Here is a 19,717-nt window from a genome sequence, read left to right as displayed (position 1 = left end):
CTTGGATAATCAAGTCTACTATGTACAGTATATGTTCTACTAGGCTTCCAGACTTTGTTCTCTAGCTAGCATACATGTGCTAAGCTTAGTAGAATACTGAATAGGTGCTGTAATGTAAAACTCGTTTAATAAACTAAGGTGACTATTACAAAAAAAATTTCAGCAAAAAAGTCATTAAAGATATTTTAATTTCAATATCTTGTAAATATATCTCAAGACCATATTTACATCAATTTACAGCTAGGTATGACATTTAAACAAGCAACCTACATTTGTGGCATACATACCTATAGCACACATTTTTAATATGTATTCAGTTATATATTTTCTTGAAGTGTACAACAGCAACATACTGTTAAATACAGCAGAAACTCAAGACTATAGATTAAAGTATTTGATCTGTCCTAAATCCGTACTTCAATGTATTAGCATTATAAACAATGATTGGAATGAATTTTATCAGTAAATGAAAACTACATTATTTTTGTAATTGGCTTACACTCTGTTTGTTAACCCCATAAATATGTAGGAAGGGAACAAGTTTAACATGCAATAAAACCCAGCTATTACTTTATCTGTTGATGTACGCTTTATCAAATCTGAAAACCACAATCTATAGATTGTGGTCAGCTTTACCTATTACAGCATTTTATCTACATTTTGTACTTTTTTACTTTAGTTTTGGTTTCAATTTTACTTACGACAATGAAGTAAAACGTGAATTATTGCAGTCAAAAACTACAATTGTAATTTAAATGTACAAGGTCACATTCTCAAAAATAAATACATAAACAAATAGCTAATAATCAAGTTTTGAGTGAATGAAACACAGCTTTAGAGTAAAAATTACTTATATTATTTTATAATTAGAATTGGCAAAAAGTAATACCTTACAGAACTTAAAAAAAAAAAACACAACCCTTAATAAATTATTAGCCACTACTAGCATTCATTGCAAAAGGTGCCTATAGTCAATTACAAACATATTGCCACTTCAATAAAATAATCTTTCATAAATAATTTAATGCACATGCAATTCTTTGTGAAAAATCATTGGCCCACATTTTCAGTAATTTTAATGTCTAGTTTTACATTTAGGGAAAGACTATTTAGTGTCCTAGATGTGTAACTTTTATCAAAATAAACTGTAAAGTAGGGGTCTCCAACCCTGGTGCTGGTGAGCTACTGTGGCTGCTGGTGTTCATTTCAACTAATCTCTCAGTTACTTAATTGAACCAATTATTGGCTTAATTAGTCAAGATGAACAGGTGTTCCAGATCTTTAGCCACGGATGATGTAAAGACACCTATAAAACCTGCTGGATAGGGGCTCTCCAGGACCCTGCTGTAAAGGAATGGATCATGATGATTCGTTTGGTTTCATTGCACATTTTTACAGGGGAACATTTGGGGGTAACAAATACATTATTTGAGAGAATGCAGCTGTTTGCTTAGTTGTGCACCACTATGTTCCAGTCTTCATCAGATCATATTTTTCACTCTTACTGATATAGTTCCGCAGGGAGGTTTTAGTTATTTCTTTGTTTTCATAAGTTCATCTATTTGGATTTTGTACACACTCTTTACATCTTCTAGGTCAAGTCGAAGTTCCTCTGCTTCTTCTGCTTTCTCACCATACATCTGTAAAATGGTGTTGTATCTCTGGTCCAAGTCCTGGAGAAATGAGAACATCAAAAAAGTTGCTTGACTTTTACAGGAATATACAGCAAATTAAAAAAAGAATGAAACACACACATCATCCACCAGTTCACCTTGTACATATGTAGCCTATCTCTATTTTAAACATGTATTTTTACCACATTTAGACAGATGTACTAAGCTTTCGCTCTAACTGTCAATGGTTCAAAACTAGAAATAAACTGAAGAAAGGGGCTTCTATATGCACTTCAGTTGTATTTTGTTTGTGTTGTGATGGTGTTTCTCTTTAAATGTACTCACCCTTAGCTGGACACGCAGCTTGGGAATTTCCTTCACCTGATCTTCAAGTTCATCATTTTGATTGGTTAATTTCACCAACTCCTCTGCCATTACTGTCCGTGTTTTTTCTAGGTTTGAAATTTCAAACTGAAAAATAAAAAAAATAAAAAATATATATTTAATATATATATATATATATAAGGCACAATAAACAGGGAGCCCAGTTTAGAACTAGGAAGAGATCACTTACTACATAGGCAAATAAAGCACATTTTAGATGATTACAGTACATTTGCCAAACAGAAGAAGGAATATATGGAAGTGTCACAGAGTACCTGAAGCTGCATTATCTCCCCTTCCCGTAGCTTCAGCTGAGACTGCAGGTTTTCAATAACGCTGGATCCTGCCCCCATCCGAACAGCATCATAAAGATTACTTCCACTAGCAGATGTGGTCATTGGTCCAAATGAGTGATCAAAGGCATCATCCTGTTTAATAAAATGGTTTGTAGTATTAACTGCCATTAACAATAAACAAGAATCTGGTTTACCTGGACTGAAAAGGAAACTTAATTCATGGTCATTTTTAATGCTTAAAGTTGGAATAGTCAGGCTCTAAAAGTGGTTTTGGCAGAACAGCAATCATTTTACTTTATTTTTACTTTGACTCTACAAATATTGTGCAACAGAGTCATTTCCATGGAACACCTGAACATTAACATGAGATGAGAGTGCTAAAATAACATCTGCAATGTTCAATATGTCAGGCATATCTGCAAGAACAAGGCTGCTCATTTAAGAATTTCCTGCAATTAAAGTAACAATGTCTGTGTGGTGGTACTTTTGGTACACCCTGTAGTGCTGTGGCAACATTAAAGGAGAACTGATGTCTGGAAAACTTGTTATTCCCCATTGAATGGATACATAAACTATACCTGTGCAAGGAAGGACGATTGTAAGCTTGCCATATCAACCCCACTGATAGAGCTCGACCGGGATAAGGTTGGAGTTGCTGAAGTAGTTGCTTCCAGGGCAGGATGAACAAAGGCTTTTCTTTCCTTTAGAAAATACAATAAAAAAGTAAAAGATGAAAAACTTTAAACAACCTCAATAATTCAAATGAATAATGCTTGAAGCAATTCAGTGTGTAAAGTACTTTATGAAGAACAGCTGCCTAATTCATATAACTAATACAGGATAATGTGGTTTCAGGTCTGTGTAAAGAGTTAATGTGAGAACATTAACAAGTATTTACACTTACCTTTTCCTTTAATGCTTCTTGAGCTAGAAAACATTTCTTCTTTTCTTGCTCAACCTTCAGTTTCTCCATTTCTAACTGACTTGTTAGAAGCATCTGCAGTAAGACAAGTAAATACTTGTAATATTGTGCATGTTATTGCATGATTGCCACAGTTACATTTAGCGGTACAACACATACCTTTTGCTTTTTAGATTCCTCCAGCACTCTCGTGTAGTCAGCCTTCACATTTTCCAACTCTACCTGCTCCCTGAGGAAAAAAATAGAGACAATGAAAAGGAAACCATTTAAAAAATCACAAAAGGTATTTGTATAAAATGTACTCTATAAAATGAAATAGATATACTGTGTACATATTGATAAATTCAACTAGAAATAAAAATAAAGGAAAAAGCTACATTTATACCATGAACTATATGATGGTAATTGGTTTTGAGTAGTACAAAGAGACGTACTGATCTAGGTTTTTATACGATATAACCAATTAGTTAGCGTGTGCAGAAAAAAATACAGATGTATTTAAAATCTGTATAACATGATTGGGTCTATTAAAATTAACAAAACATAATCATTGTGAAAACCAACATCTCCGATTGTAACTTTGAATAGAAGATAAACAATAGTAGGGAGATCTTATCCATGTTTTTTTGTTTTTTTTTGCACATCCCTACATACCAGGAGGAGCATATCCAGCAAGCCTACCTGCTGCTTTCATCCTCCAGTCTCTCTCGCTTGGATTTCTCTGACTCCAGCTGAGCCTGCAGGCGGCTCTTCTCTTGACGCATGAGGCTGTTCTGAGACTCTATAGTTGCCATCTGGGATTTTATTGTAAGAAGCTCTTCTGTAGCAGCACGCTCTTTCTCCACTGCAGCTGCCAGCTGTGCTTGAGCATCAGCTAATCAAAAACAGGAAAACACTAAAAATCAACAAGGCCCACGTTTACTTAAAACAGTGATGTGCACCCCAAGGCCTAAACGTCAACCTATGCCCCCTACATATAAACCTACTAACTAAGGGATGATTAATTAGGCAATCCGTGGAAGCAAAACCTTGTATTTATGTTTTAGATAAAAAAGAAAACAATTGCGATAATTTTACACAAAACAGGCAATCTTATTATCTAAAATTAAATGTATTATTAAAATTCAACAATTCCACTTCTTATAACGGCACCGTGTTATAATGCAGCCCTTAATCCAGGGTGTCGGAGGGCCAGACATGTGACACTTGAATGTAATCCAAGATATGCTATCTCTTATAAAGCAAGAATAATGTCATAATATGCTTTTCTGGCTTTATCACATTTATAAATGTGTTTGATTTATTAGTAAATTCCACACAGTACTTTTGTATCTTTGCTTACCAAGTCTATCTGAGATGTTCTTCTCCAGTTTCTCCCAGGAGGTGGTTTGTGCCCCCAGCGTTGCCTGTAGGTTTTCAATCTGTCGAAGCAATGGTCTTGTTGCTGATGTAACACTCTGGCTCAGTTCTTGGTTACGAGTTTCTGCTCCTTGAAGTCTCTAGGAAAAGTATTCTTCTGTTAGAGCACTACATTGAAAATTCAAATTCAAACATACCGATGTAAACTGACAAGCAGAATGTCTGTCATTTAAAAAATAAAATATTAACTTCTATCATTCTGTTGTTCATTACTCAAAACCCCTTCTTTGACCAACACCACCCCACCCAAATAAAGTAAAGTAAAAAAAAAAAAATAGAACCTTGTTGTTGCTGTATTACCTGCTGTAATTCACTGATCTCTTCACGGAGGTAATCCTCCTTTCTACCTTGCTGCTGCTCTGCTCTCTGCAAAGCCAACCTCAGGTCTCCTACCTGCATTAAAAAGAACATTAAAACACTTGCATGAGCCTGTCATCCCTTTTAGAACAACTTTAAAGTACTGTTATGATTCAAAGATGTTAACTTGTTCATAGGTTTACAAAAACATCAACTAATTAAATATGTTCAGGGTTTTTATTGAAAAATAAATAATAATGGGTATAGATATCCATGTCAGTATGCTCGATTAGTTTATTGGTCGGCCATTATCTTCACTATACTGGAATCGGCTGCAGTTATCTTTCATAGAGCTTTCTACAGGTTGAATGAGTTCTGACCTGCATTGCTAACACCTCCTGTTGCATTCTTGATTCTTCCTGGGCCTTCTCCAGTGCCACACTCAATTGCTCCTTGGCCTGTATCTCCCGGCTAAGTGCAGCCTCCTGAGCTTTACTGTCCTTTGTAGCATTTGCTCTGTGCAACTCTGCAAGCTCCCTAAATGGATGACATTGTTTATTAAAATGACACTGGCTGTAAGATTTTCTACAAACCTAATGCAAAGAGAAATTGTGCAGTCTTCTTTATTGTTCTGAAACTGTGCAGTTGTTTGCGCTGTCAATTCACAATCACATGAAGTTACAAAATGAAATATAATTTACTCCTACGGTGACATAATTGTATATATTGTACATTTATTTCATGTGCCGGTGTTTTTTTTTTTTTTTTTACATATTAGAAAAATGACTGCATTAACCTAAACACCAGGTATGTAGAAGTTAATGATTTTATATATATATATATATATATATATATATATATATATATATATATATATATATATATATATATAGGTTTTCAACTCTTTTCATATTTCAGTTTCAGAGCTTATTCTGCCCCCTGCTGGATGTTTTTCTTGGTCTATATATTCTCACTTGTAGGAATTATCCAGAGCCGCCTGGAGGCTGCGGTTTGTCTCCTGATACTCCTCCAGGTCTGTCAGGTGCCTGCTCAGCTCGTTCTCCTGCCTCTCGACCACATCGTTCAACTTCTTAATGCTTTCACGGTGCTGCCTTTCCACTTCCTCTTTGCCATCCAACACCTGAAAATAACAGATTCAAGAACCTGTATCACTGCTGCATTAAAACTTCAAAACACTATATAAAAAAAGACAAGGTCAAATTTCCTTTTTTTTCAAAAACTATACAATGTTTTAGTGACCTGCTGCAAATGCTTCAGCTCCTCTTCTAACTCCTTGATCTTTTTGCTTTGTTTCGAAAGCAGGACTTCGTTTTCTTTGTCCTTCACTCTCAGCTTCTTTATGCTGTTGGAATTGTGAAGTTGCTGTTTGGAAAGTTTTTCACCTGAAAAAACATTTTATTGCATATAAATATTGATGCAGTACTGCAATATTGTTTTCTGCACATTGCTATATAGTCAGGAAAGACATTGACTACTAGATGTGCTTACCCAGTTTCAAAACATTATTGTCACAAAACATGGGATGCAGAAACAGGTTCTCACCTTCTTCAAGCAGACCCTTGATTTGCTCATCCTTCTCCTTCATAATTTCAGCGGTCTCATTTGAATTAAGTCTTGTGGACAGTTCCTCTTTAAGTGTTTTCACTTCCTAATAATTACAAACATTCATTCATTCACTAATTTGTTTAATGATAAATTACCAAAACGAAATACTGACTAAGTTATACACATTACATACTGCTTTTCCTAAGTGTTTTATATATGTTGCTCAGAAGACAAGAAAAAGTAAAACAAATATATATATCAGTAAACCCAAACATTGGATTACCTTCTTTAAAGCATCCCTCTCTTTGCAGGCTAACTGTGCTTTCTTTTCAGCATCAGCAATTCGCTGGGTAAACTCTTCTTTAAGAGACTGAACACTGCAGCATTCCTCCTTCAGGTTTATCATCTCACTAAATAAACAGAACTGACATTTATCAACCAGTCAAACTGTACATATTTGCTATTTTTCAGTCATCAATACTAGCTTACTCTTTTTACAGGAATTGTTAAAGATATCCCTGTTATGGTACGATCACTGCTCAACCTTTTGGAACTGTATGCTGTGCATACATTTTACAAGCTGTAGCATAACAATACCTTTTTATCCAGAATACCAGCAGCACAACAGGAGCAGAACCTTTGAATAAATGGGTCATCAACTTACTCTTTAAGATTGTCATAGTCTTCTTCCAGTCTTGCTTTGTCTTTACTGACAGCTAATATCTGTGTTTCTCTCTTTTCAAGTCTGATCGTCAGCTCATCAATAACCTAAATAGAAAAGTTATATGGAATGAATATAGCTAAATTACAGTTAAACTGATGAAGTAAATTGAATAGGTGAATGCATGCTGGCCAGTTTAACTTTAAAAAGACATGATGTTTGCATACATCACGATATATTTAGGGTAATATAGACAAAATATACTATGTAGTGGTTTTTAAATCCTACAATCTACATGAATGCACTGCTTTTTTTATGAAGCATCACCTTTTGCAATTGCAGATTATGATATACTTGGTTTGCCTGGCCTTCCTCACTCGTAGGATGGACTGGAGTCTGTTCGGGCTCATTAGTCACTGTGCAAAACACTGAATTTGCTTGATCAGACTCTACCAATTCTTCAGGTTCTTCGCAATTAACAGGAGTTGCACTGCGGCAACTCTCTTCCATTTCATTCTCTTCCAGTGACCTGTCTTTCACGGTGTCGTTCAGTTCTTCGCTTTTGCTCTCGTCTGGATCAGCTGCCAGAGGAGTTGAAGCAGGGGGGCTGCTGGTAACTGAAGCTAAGGTGCAAGCTCGACCTGGCAATTCATCATCTGAGTTTATTTCACTAATGCTCCGGCTATCAAGGGATTGCATGCTGAAAGAGTCAATTCTCTCAAAAGCATCCGAGGAGCCAGAGCTCTCTGTGAGCTTCTGATAGTCGTCCAGGCGCTGGAAGTCTGAGCAGGCAGAAGTTGACAAAAGCTGAAAAGACGTCTGCATTAAATGCAAGCTAGCTTTGGATTCGGCAGACTCCTGTCTTGAACTGGCCGAGCTCTCGCTTATGACACTGTCGTGGTCAAGCACCTCAATGTCGCTCGTTGTTGACGTTCCTGAAGAGAAAGTGCTGACAGGAGGTGAAGGCGTGTTGCTCTGCCTGTCTTCAGATTTGGGGTCTTTTGACTGCAGTATCAAGTCTTTTGAGGCTGTGTGTGGTTTTGCGGGGCTGTCTGGAGGACTCCCAACAGATTGCCCATTCCCAGCAGTTGCCTTTGTTCTTGTACTAGTGGGCAAAACAGATTGGTTTAGTTTCACTTCAGAAACCTCTGTTTTTATTTCTGAGTTATCACGTATTTTTTCTTCATTAACACACTCCTCCTTGCACACTTTTGGTGTTTCATGTATTACAGGATGTTCAAGTTCTGTTTCTGGTCCATCAATAGCCACATCCAAATCAGGCTTTGTTAGTTCAATATTCTCAGGTCTGGGGACAGTTTGGGTTTTTATTTCCAGCTTCCCAGTTGTCTCAACCAAATCTGTCTGCCTAGAATTTGGAGTATCACTTATTTCTTTATTTTCCTCTTTGGGCCTATGTGCTTTTGTAGGAGGTATAGAAACCACTGGAGTATTTTTGACACTTTGTAGGTCTGTTGAAGATAAAAAGGCACTGAAGAAATGTTCAGATTCATCCACAACGGTCCTTGTGACAGGGGTCGTGATTGCTTCTGTAGATCCAGAATTTGTGGATTCTTCTGGGGGAGATGCCCACTGAGTGGTACCCCATCCACCACTTGCTGAAGAACCTGTTCCAGGTACTAGTGAAAAACATGAACCACTGTTATTAAAATCATTACGTTATTTTAACACAAATACTCATTTTAATATCATACACTATTGTAAAGTTTTACTGAAAAATACATCACCTATACTGTGAGGGATTGCTATCAACATAAATTTTGTAATTTATGGAAAATAATGTATCAAATGTTAATGAATAAAATCATTATGAACAGAACAGCAATCCATGTTTTTGAAGGACAAGTTCACATTTACTACAACTGATTCCACTCTCAAAACATGCATTTGAATTGTCATGCTAGAGTGCATTTTTATTTGTATTTTTTAAAATAATGTGTTTAGGCACCAATCCATGGGTATTCGTCAGCACAACCCATTTGGTTATTTTCCCATATTGTTACATAGCGCAATAAACATACTATATAAGTAAAAACTGCAGTAGCTACATTATATTAGTAAAGAACAGAACATGAAGCGTTCTACTACAGTAGCATGGCAGGGCACAAGTACCAATTGGATGTTTATACTTGGCCAAAAAAAGGGATCACTCTTCAAATTGCATGCATTACTATCTGGATACTAAACAGACCATCTTAAAGAGCAAATGGACAGAACCGCACTATGAAAAACAAACACAGTAAAACTATGCACCTACCATCATAGGAAGGCATTACAGTGTCACCCCATTGGTCTTCCTCTTTGATGTCCAAAACCCTGTCGATTGATTTCTGAGCTGTCGTAAAAGCCTGTTTGGCAAAACTAGACAAGTGAGTTGCATTAAACCAACTCATCTCTAGGTTTAAAACCCGCTGCGATGTAGTATTCTGAGCCACTGATGACGTAACTGGCGACAACTACATAAGCGACTGAAGGTATTCCAGGCCCTGAACTGTCATCGGGCTTAAATATTTAGAACCGTGTAAACAAATAACAAAATCGTCTGTTGTATGATTAACTGCTGTTTTGATGCACAATCAAATTGCTATTTCATGAGGGCAAAATCGCCAATATGTTGAAGTTGTGTTGTACAGACGAGAAACACCGTCTTGTTTTGACAATTTCAGACACCACTTCCTTTCCACGTAGTCCCAAACAAACCCCATGATGACGACTTCCGGCAAACCTGTCACGTCTGGGAGGAAGTAAAACGATGTATTTACTCAAGATTTTTCAAAAAAAAAAAGTCACTACCTTGCAGTAGTGTATTAATGCGGTAAAATACAACTAAGATTTTAAACTTCTATTTGGCATAGCAAAATTGCTGTAAACCGTGTAGTTTTCCAAACTTGTCCTGAAGTGTAGCTAATTTGCTTTACCACCATGGCACAACCTATGACGATCCAGAAAGTAAACAGTGGGGTCCCATTACCTGTAATAGCAGAAGTTAACCTAACAAACTGAAAATAAACTTTTGAAAAAATATAAATCAGCAAAAAATAAAATAGGATACGATTGGCCATTGTGCTAAAAAGAAAACAATAATTAAGTAATTACCCTATCATTGCACTGCTGCATCTCCTAGTACTGCACATTTGTATGACAAAAGCATTCATGTTCTTACATCAAATTTGCTCTTAGACCAATTAAGTATCAAATACCATGTAAACGTGGCCACAACTGTGACATATTCATAATGCAGACCAGCTTCTTGCAAGTTTCAATAAAATTGATTTCTCAGGGTTTCCCAATCCTGGTCCTGTGGAGCGATTGCAACTGCTGGTTTTCACTTTAACTGAGTTCTCAATTCCTTAATTAAACCCTTAATTGAACTGAGTTTGCTTAAATTAGACCTTTTTACTTGTTTTCATCTCTTAAACAGTTGCACATTTCAAGTTTGCTATAACATTGTATCAGTAATTTGAACTCTGCAACTGTTTAAGAGCGGAAAACAATTAAAAAGGTCTAATTAAGCAAACTATCAGTTCAATTAAGGGTCTAGTTAAGTAATTGAGAGCTCAGTTGGAATGAAAACCAGCAGACACAGGGGGTACACAGGACAGGATTGGGAAACCCTGGCTTAGCTTATCAGGGTCAAGTACTGTGAAGCAAGGGAGAAAACATTGGCTATCATATTGGGCCACATAGCTATTATCGATAACCAAACATATAGAACAAATTATGTATAAACAAATATAGTTTTCTAATATATATATATAAAAATATATATAACCAGTTATGTCAAATGACAATGATCTGTGTATTGTCTCATACACAATACTGAAATAGAAATAAATATACTGGGAAACATCTGTGCTCCCTGGGTATCTCATACACCATAAATTCAGTTAGGCCTTGTTGACAGTAAATATACATATCATTAAAAGATATATTGTGTGATGACCCTTCAATAGTTCACTATACAGTGTCTCACTTAACACATATGTCAAGGAAGATTCCAGTAAGACTTGATATTCTACAGATCACCCCTGGATTCTCAAATACGTGCAAGTTATTACTGTGGGGTGGGGGGGGGGGGGGGGGGGGGGGATACAGCACTTGCCATTCCTTTATTGAGCCACAAGAGAGCAGCAGGCACGTTAAAATGCTAATGGTAAGTTGCTGTCTGTACAGGGTCACACAAATTGTTGCCTTGTTGCCTCACACAGTAATGTTATCTCCAAAAGAACACATAGGGATACAGATATTACTTAAATCTTATTTATCTAATCTGCTAGGGTTTAAAAGGGGAGGGATTCAATTTGCATACAAGAGTACATCAAGTTATTTTGTGTAAGAAACCTTTTTATTTCAGTTCAGTCTTCATAAAGAGCTGTGTTCAAAAGAACATCAAATTTACATGTTCTGTTAATTAGTCAATAATATATATCAACAACATTGTGAATGATAAACTCAAATGAGATTGAGCAGAAAAATATCAACACGATGACAAATAAATATACAAGATGAACATAATATTGAACATTTATACATAACATAACATAACATTGAAGGAAGTAACTATTTGTGTTGGTTATGTTATCTCTAAACCTACATTTAAAAAACAGGCTTCTCTTCAAGTTAACATTTCTAGAAAATAAAATGCATGTAATGCAACTAGGCTCGCTAATTCAAAATGTCAATTTAACATAGGGAAACACTATTGTTTTTAATGTACAATTGAGCAAGAATACACTATAGGTTATTAAGTATCTAACAGTGGGATATTATACAGTCTGCTTAACTTCTAATATCTTGAGCCAAATAAGTGTTTTCAACAGATTTTTTTGTTTGTTTGTTTGTTTGAAATAGTTTTGCACGGTAGCCTGTATTTTTGGTATTATTACTGGTAAAGGGGATTCCAGTTTACATCAAGTTAATGCTGGGTGATCATTACTTTGCTCCTTTTAGAATAATACAGCATTTCATGAATGATACATGGATTATGATGTGAAATTGAGTTTAAATAACACTGTCTGGGGTGTGGTGACATCTGCAACTGCTAGCTCCTGACCTTCGGCAAGACCCAATTCTAAAAAGGTAAACACAAAGAAATAAAAGATTATCATAATATAAATGCAGTATCCCACAAAGATTCTCAAAGACAACAGCTGGATTTCAAAATAAGCATCTTATTTATTTAAAGTAAAGACAGCTGGCTTTCAGAAATCAGGCATCCTTATCTTTCTTGAATTTGTACCAAAAATTATTAAATAATGCTCTTAAATATTCCCAAGTTCATAAATCATTCCTTTTAAAATAAGAGACAATTCTATTACAATAATAACCCTTTTCAAGGTCAAAATGTGTCAAACGTAATCGCTACAAGCACATGCTGTTGCTAGGTGTTACTATTTCACGTTACCTTTCAATGTCCTGGAAAGATTTGGCCTTGTTCGCTCTTCAATGGAAGCTACAGTCTACAAATAAGATCATGTATTACATGTTTGATTTGCTAGGAGAATGAAACAATTTATAGTTACAAAATACTTTCAATTTACAACTATAGAATGGTACTGAAATTACATTGTTACTCAAGTTGGCAACAGCACGCAGCCAATTATAAATCTTACAAGTTACATTCTGCAATTAACGTAATTTATCTGTATCTATTTTTAAGAGCCTGCCACCACCAGTCTCTGTAAAATGCTTACTTGTAAATAAAGTGTTTTGTTTTTTCCATCCACTGTTGCAGTTATTGCTGGAGTTTTCATTTGCCTGAAAAAACAAGCAAAGAATATACAAAGGGTTTAGGAAACATGTTAGAAAGTTAAAACAATTGGTGGCCAATAGAGATGTAGCCAAGAGAATGAAAAATGGTTCTATTGACTAGATGATTTCCATAAAGATAAGGCTTCATCATTCTGACTCTTTGTGGCACCCCTCAACTACACTGAACATCTGAAACAAACCGTTAGCAGCTACATCTATAAGACTTCTGGCAGGTGCCAATACCAGGACTTGGACCACACCATTACTGAAGAATGTGATTCACAGTTAAGACATGTACACCAGTACATTTATTATTAAATGTTTTTATACTTACAAAGATGCATTTTCTGTCAAGTAATCCAGTACCTCCTGAAGTTTAGCTGATGATGAGAACTGAAGTTTCTGAGGCACCTGGCTGCAGGCTGAACAGTTCTCCTACGGAAATACAAATAAACAGCTTATAATATGCCTATGGTCTAAATCACCATAACACATTGCAAAAACCTAACCACCCTATTTCATATCAAGTTAAACTGTTATTTCTAAGCAAAAATATTAACCTGGACTGTCCCAGAACCACCTAGGCGACAGCCTTGGCTCAGTATGTTCATAGCCATTGTTCTGTATGAACTCCAATAAAATTAACTAATCACAAATAACTAAGCAAACTCGTACCTTTCGTTCAGCTTCAAATGTGTACGTGTAGAGCCCATCTACATCATTAAACACCAGATAATTATTTAGAGGAATATATGCACTGTAAAAAAGAAACAAAAAATACATTCTGCATGTAGTTTCTCCATTGCTAAGAAACAAGCTCTGAAAACTAAGCAGAAACTTACCTTGAAGCGATTTTAAAAACTTCAGTAGCACATGTAGCTGAATGAAAGAAAAGTAGTTATTTTATTCAATTATTGTAGCAAAGCCAAGATTATACATTTTGATATATATATATATATATATATATATATATATATATTATATATAGCGCTACATTTTACATAAGCTACAAAGCTACAACATTTTACCTAACAATTTGACACTTTTGAATACAATAAACAGCAGTCTGTATTTGTATTTAATACATACCAGCAATTACAGCATTTGTAGAAGCAACAGCTGGGATAATTCTTTTCACAACACCTTTATGAAAATTGAATATGCACTAGATTAGCCAGTGGTTTAAAAAAAAAAAAAAAGCATGAGAAATACTAGGTTACAATACTGCATATTAATTGGATAATTATGTACAACTGACAGCAGTCTTCTATTAGGAACTCAGGTGAAACAAAAGTTATGTTTTAGGCTGAACTCCAGTAATGTAGCGTACAGTAGTTGCTGTAATTATATTAGGCTGTTACAAAGATATGAAGCTCAATTACCACTGACACCAACTACACCATTAAATATTATCCAAATATAAAACATTAAAAGACATGTAGATAAAGTTACAATATTTTGTACCTTGTGTGAGTCTGTATGTAACCCCAGTAATTTTAAACTCAGCTGCCCTTTCAAGTGACTTCTGAAACACCCACTGAATGTGTTCTGGATCATCTCCATCCAGCACTACTCCCTCTGCTGGACAAGAAAGAAACATGAAAAACAGCAACACTGCACCTTTAAATGGACCCGATTTTCAATACTGCTTTATAAGTAATAATATCTTTGTAGTTCATTTTTTATTTTATTTATTTATTTATTTTAGTCACATACACAGCAACACAAATACTTAATTGTTAAAAGTCACATTGTTCCAGTTTACCTCCAAATGGATTTTCTTTTGGCCACTGTAGTATCCTGACATATTCAATACAGTGCTCTGGTAGCCTTGGCATAGATGCAATAGTGCACATAGGGAAATTGATCTGAAAAGTAAAACATTTTAGATATATTTGCTTTCCAATCTTGACACCCAAGCTATTAAATATTGCCCAAAAAAATAATTACAAAGCAGGGTAAGGTTGCAAGTAAGGTTTTAAGCTACTGTTATATGAAATTGTGAAATCTAGTAATCAAAACCTTATTCCTGGATGTCAAAGTGATTTGCAAAAATGTGATTACCTGTGGTGGATAAAGTTCGAGTGTGCAATCAATGCACGCTGTCATTCCAGGTAAAATCACACGTGCATTGCCTTTAAAACCTTCAGTTCCACCATCAAGGAGAGGGATGATGGAACTAGGATCCAAAACACCATCCTCATAACTTAAAAGTGACATCTAAGAAAAAGAAAAAAAATCCACTTACAACTTAGTTGCAACAGCTGACAAGTGTATGTAGAAATGTAAGCTTTATATCAAGCACCTAAAAAATTGTAACTTTAAAAACAAATTTATACCAGCATGCCATTGATCCATCTTCTAGCAATTATAGAATCCAGGCCGCATACAATAATATGAAATTCTGGAGAAGAAATTAGCAACACAATATTGTAAGCAAGTTATATTATATTTGTTTTGCATATTATTGTGGATTATACAACTTGTATCATTTACTGGAAATGATGCATACAATATAGAACATCTTTATTACTAAGCTCCTACCTGTATTTTAAACATGTGATCCAGTTTGGGATGATTTAACCTGAATTTAACCTTTTCAAGATCACATTTACTTCACACATGAAGGCTTTTTTTTTTTTTTTTTTTTTTTTTTTTAAAAAGTGTAATCATTTATAAAACATAAAATCAAAACAATTACAAAAAACAAATAACTAAACTGACCAAGGTTCAATTAGATTAATCATTGTTTTTTCTTACTTACGTCTGTAAAATGATTCATCAAAATCTTGAATTTTTTTAAAATGTCTTTGCATACGGTCAAGGAATAAAATTACAAATGTATACAATATCACGGGCACAAATGTTCAGCCAAATATTACACTTTTTTTTAAATTATTATGATGGATCTCGACATGACTATAGTTTTAATTCCAACATTAAAATCCTTTTTTTTTTTTTTTGCTCAATAACACCAATTTCATATCCCTTATGACTTAAGGTGGATTTGAACTCCAGACTGGACATTCAAGTTCAATGTATTTGTTTATTTTGAATGAAAAAGGATACGGGACTACATTACAACCAGGGATTCGATTGTTGACAAACTCTGCAGCCACATCTGCTTTTGGCCTTCCCACATCTTTTGGTCTGAAAAATACCCCAGAGAAGAAGTTAAACTGCCCACAATTAAATGCCCAAAAGTATAACACATGTACATTGCGTCAAACTGTGCTGTAGCTGCGACTGCTGTTATGACTGGTGTTTGTATTAAGGTAAAAAAATAAACAAATTTAGACTGTTTTGGAAATATGCACTTATATACAGTAGTGCAAAAAAAGTTTACTGCTGCATTACCTTATGAAAACTAAAAAGACAACACTAATATTCAACACAACCAAAAGTAAATGTTCAAATGGGGACATTTTCACGCTAAAGCTGTAGTCAGATCAATATTAACTTTCAGTAGTTTACTTCACACAAAGCTTTGTGATCTCAAAATTATTTCTTGATAAAACCTACCTAAATAAAAATTGTCTGTTCAGATTAGACACGTCTATTGTATCCATATCAATAACGTGAATCTGCCGAAAGCCAGAAAGAGCCTGTTTTAAAAAAAATAATAATAATAATAATACTGATTAGAACTTCAAAGTTTCGGATTACACTGAATTTATTACTAAATATTATTTATTAATTAAATTGGTCTTAATATGTCAGGAATAAAGTATGTTTACCAAGCACGGGCAACAGTATAACAGACAAAATGTATAGTGTTTGAAGAAATATATATGTATATAAGATATTTACTCATGTTAACAATATCAAATGGAATTTGTCATTTCTCATTATATAGACCTTAACATCCTACTAAAGGCTACCCCACACACAAGTGTGTTTTTATGAAGTACCATGACTTTAAAACATCCATTAGTCTAGTAGTGATCTATTTAAGGAAAAATATTACTGTACCAGATTTTTAAGGAGTTCACATCCTAGTCCCCCTGCTCCAATGACAAGAACCTTGCATGTGTCTAATAAAAACTGTAGTGACTAAAACAACAAGAACAACAAAATCAGGTTAGTAAGGCTTTTTCCTGTTCCTTAATTAAGAATCACTTAATACAGTTACACTAGATGCAAGTCTTAATTACATTTTAAAAAATCATGTTTAATGCAGCACTTTATGCAGTCGCAAAAAAATAGTATTCAAGGTGGAAAACCCATAGGCTTGTGGTACAGCAGTGCTGTTTGTACCTACTGCATTGCTCAGCAAACACATCTGCATGGTGGCATTTTAGTTTAACAAACTAAATTGTTATTGAAACTGAAATGTCACCTTGCTGTAGTTCTACATCACAAAGAATGTAGGATAAATCTCATGAGGGGCTATTTTAATAATGCGAACAGTGGTGGATCTTAATACCACTGCCACACATTTACAATGGACATTATTCCACTGCATTTGTATTGTATTCAGTGATGTTATTAAAAGGGTAATATATCACACAGGATATGGGAAACAAGAAGATTAATATAGTTAAATGGGATATGTAATATGTGAAATATTAAAATAGACCCAATGGAGGTAAAACACGCTACAATAAAATACAGTATATAAAACATTACAGGATGTGTATTTCAATAAACTAATCTTTAAAAATCTTCATATGTAAATGATATTAATATAATGTGTACTTCATTCTCGTTTTTGCAGTAGAAAGTGATTTTTTTTCTCACTTCAGTGCTGGGTTCAAAGTCAGGGTGTGTGAATGGTCCTGCTCGCTCAAGGAACTTCTTTACATGGTTCCAGCGACCTTCCCAGTCTCCAGTGTCCCTACACCCGCTATCCACAGCCATTCTGCATAGAACACATAGTAAATTCAGCTGTAAACAACACAGTAACTTATCCTGTCACGTCTACTAACCCCATGGACAAAGTTTGCAACCTTGATTCCTAAAAGAAATTCTGCATTATAGTGCAGGAGTTCATTTTTATATTTCTGGTATAAAAAAGAAACTTATTACATTTAGACACAAATCGTACAACCTTTATACAGGTACAAAAGCGTGGCTCAAATGTATACCTCACCACATGGGTGAGACTGTAATTCAGTGTTCATTCTCGGACCAGTTTAGCTTTGTGGTATGGGCCAGTTTACCAGAGACTCTGCACAGGTGAACTAAAATGTTACTGTTTATGACAAAATCGATATAAATGGAACTGGGTGACAAGCCATCGCATATAGTCAGATAAGGCAACTTAACGTGTGCAATCTGTTAAACGCTTAAAATAATTGCTGGCAACCTGGACACTTACAGGGGTGCAATACCTAATTAAAAAGAAAAAAAATATTTTTTTTTTGTACTTCAATCATTTTAGACCTTCATCTCTGAATATATCCTTTTGTAAATATTGAGTACCGTAGGTAAGCATAACGATTACTCGCTACCCCACTGTGTACTATACATTATTAACTTGACTTGCAAGGTTCGGGTTTTAATTTTTAATTTAGTAGGCCCTACATTACCATACTGTATTTAAACAGTAAAGTACGTAGCGGTCGTTAGCTAGGAGTACAACATTAAAATGGTAAAATTTATAAACATTACATTCAATACTGTATGAATACACTTGTCTTGTGTTTAATATTTCAAACCAATCAATTACAGTATTACTGCATTCATTTTGCAATACAGTAAAGGCCTACTACCCACCGTCGTAAATAAAGGTATAATTTGGGGACTTTAATAAAGTGTTCAATTTGTTGAATCGTCAATTTTAAGATTTCTTCTAGCATTTTTTTTTTTAAATTGAATTTTCGCATCAATGCAGCAATACTGTGTGTAACCCCAAACCTGCTGCTGCCAATAGCATTTCATCACTAACTTTTCAGACAGCTCTTCTACTCTCCTTCTTTTCTTCTCCCTAAAAAAGAGAGAATAAAAGAAGGTTCAAACGTGCTCTCCTTTCAGCGGGTAATACATGAGATTACATAAAAAAAAACTACAGGTCCAATTCTTTCTACATCTCTTCTTAACACGGATACTTACGGCTCCTCCACATCCGCCATATTTTCCTGCTCCCATCTCCTCCCACAATGCTTCGCACCGGTAACGGCCGCCACACTGCCTGCGAGAGGGAGAGCAAAGTGCACTGTCAAGTGCTAAATCATTTCCCTGTTTTCTTTTTACAGTATGTTCATTTTCTGCACGTGTAATATGTGCTAACAAACTACAAAAATGTTGGCTTGTTATGACGGGGGCTGACACTTAATTGTATTCATTTTCATGTACCACCAGTACACAGGCATTGTAAATGTATAGTGCATGTTGTGTCTATATTTGCAAGGGTATGTATTTCATTAAAAGTATCATAATAAATTGCCTTTCCATATGAAAATGATCTAGATTCACTTAAGTACTTCCCAGAACCAATGATTGCGGTTTGTGAAGAGATGAAAATAGCCCATAAAAAGTCACCTCATAATTTTTTTTTGTTTGTTTTTTTACGCAGTGATGCTGGTTCAGGAGTAAGCCAGGTGACGGATCATTCAACAATGAGAGCAGACACAGTCCAGGTGTTTTCATTGCAAAAGGACTGAACTGTCAACACAGACTGCTGTCCAGTTACATTTTAACATTGAGTTGAACTTGTGTTCCCTGTTCATCCAATGTAGTTCAATATTGAGGCAAAAATGTAATCAACTACTTTTCATAATGCATGAGCCTATTCTATTATTAAACGTGTTTATTATATCCCACTGAATCCTGTATCACTGTCGTTATC

At 35.1% G+C, this 19,717-nt stretch overlaps 2 protein-coding genes across 5 annotated transcripts; both read right to left on the bottom strand.

The window, feature by feature from the left end:
• Window positions 1-170: 170 nt before the first annotated feature.
• Window positions 171-9,945, bottom strand: LOC117964134 (TATA element modulatory factor-like). Its single transcript, XM_034906685.2, has 17 exons — window positions 9,434-9,945; window positions 7,486-8,795; window positions 7,162-7,265; window positions 6,781-6,907; window positions 6,495-6,600; window positions 6,192-6,334; window positions 5,906-6,072; window positions 5,312-5,468; window positions 4,935-5,027; window positions 4,558-4,714; window positions 3,897-4,089; window positions 3,375-3,444; window positions 3,198-3,290; window positions 2,872-2,994; window positions 2,273-2,425; window positions 1,959-2,084; window positions 171-1,673 (listed from the first exon to the last, which is right to left on the bottom strand). Exons 1-17 carry the CDS (start codon window positions 9,567-9,569, stop codon window positions 1,533-1,535), a joined length of 3,399 nt encoding a protein of 1,132 aa, XP_034762576.2. The 5' UTR covers window positions 9,570-9,945; the 3' UTR covers window positions 171-1,532.
• Window positions 9,946-11,785: 1,840 nt separating this feature from the next.
• LOC117411901 (NEDD8-activating enzyme E1 catalytic subunit) lies at window positions 11,786-19,101 on the bottom strand. Of its 4 annotated transcripts, none has more exons than XM_034906153.2 (18): window positions 18,982-19,101; window positions 18,818-18,856; window positions 17,668-17,788; window positions 16,900-16,980; window positions 16,450-16,532; window positions 15,997-16,077; window positions 15,692-15,735; window positions 15,267-15,331; window positions 14,992-15,147; window positions 14,693-14,795; window positions 14,392-14,508; window positions 14,017-14,070; window positions 13,770-13,806; window positions 13,603-13,684; window positions 13,262-13,362; window positions 12,870-12,933; window positions 12,581-12,635; window positions 11,786-12,247 (listed from the first exon to the last, which is right to left on the bottom strand). In XM_034906153.2, exons 1-18 carry the CDS (start codon window positions 18,999-19,001, stop codon window positions 12,159-12,161), a joined length of 1,392 nt encoding a protein of 463 aa, XP_034762044.1. In that variant the 5' UTR covers window positions 19,002-19,101; the 3' UTR covers window positions 11,786-12,158. The 4 variants fall into 4 exon arrangements, with proteins under 4 accessions (XP_034762044.1, XP_034762045.1, XP_034762046.1 ...); XM_034906154.2 differs by having other exon boundaries at window positions 14,392-14,505; XM_034906155.2 differs by lacking the exon at window positions 18,818-18,856.
• Window positions 19,102-19,717: the final 616 nt, after the last annotated feature.

Source organism: Acipenser ruthenus, chromosome 25 (assembly GCF_902713425.1).
Source record: "Acipenser ruthenus chromosome 25, fAciRut3.2 maternal haplotype, whole genome shotgun sequence".
Lineage (NCBI taxonomy): Eukaryota > Metazoa > Chordata > Actinopteri > Acipenseriformes > Acipenseridae > Acipenser > Acipenser ruthenus.
This window is presented reverse-complemented; position numbering and strand designations above follow the sequence as displayed.

What these genes read in the sequence shown, in the direction of transcription:
- LOC117964134 (XM_034906685.2), bottom strand. Translation starts at nt 9,569, where the DNA reads ATGAGTTGGTTTAATGCAACTCACTTGTCTAGTTTTGCCAAACAGGCT. An exon ending in GCTCTGGATAATTCCTACAA is followed by an intron (nt 5,469 to 5,905) that starts GTGAGAATATAT and finishes TCATCCATTTAG; the next exon opens with GGAGCTTGCAGAGTTGCACA. An exon ending in CTGGAGGATGAAAGCAGCAG is followed by an intron (nt 3,445 to 3,896) that starts GTAGGCTTGCTG and finishes TTTTTTCCTCAG; the next exon opens with GGAGCAGGTAGAGTTGGAAA.
- LOC117411901 (XM_034906153.2), bottom strand. Translation starts at nt 19,001, where the DNA reads ATGGCGGATGTGGAGGAGCC. An exon ending in GTAGAAGAGCTGTCTGAAAA is followed by an intron (nt 17,789 to 18,817) that starts GTTAGTGATGAA and finishes TGTTCTATGCAG; the next exon opens with AATGGCTGTGGATAGCGGGT. An exon ending in AACAGACAATTTTTATTTAG is followed by an intron (nt 16,078 to 16,449) that starts GTAGGTTTTATC and finishes GGTATTTTTCAG; the next exon opens with ACCAAAAGATGTGGGAAGGC.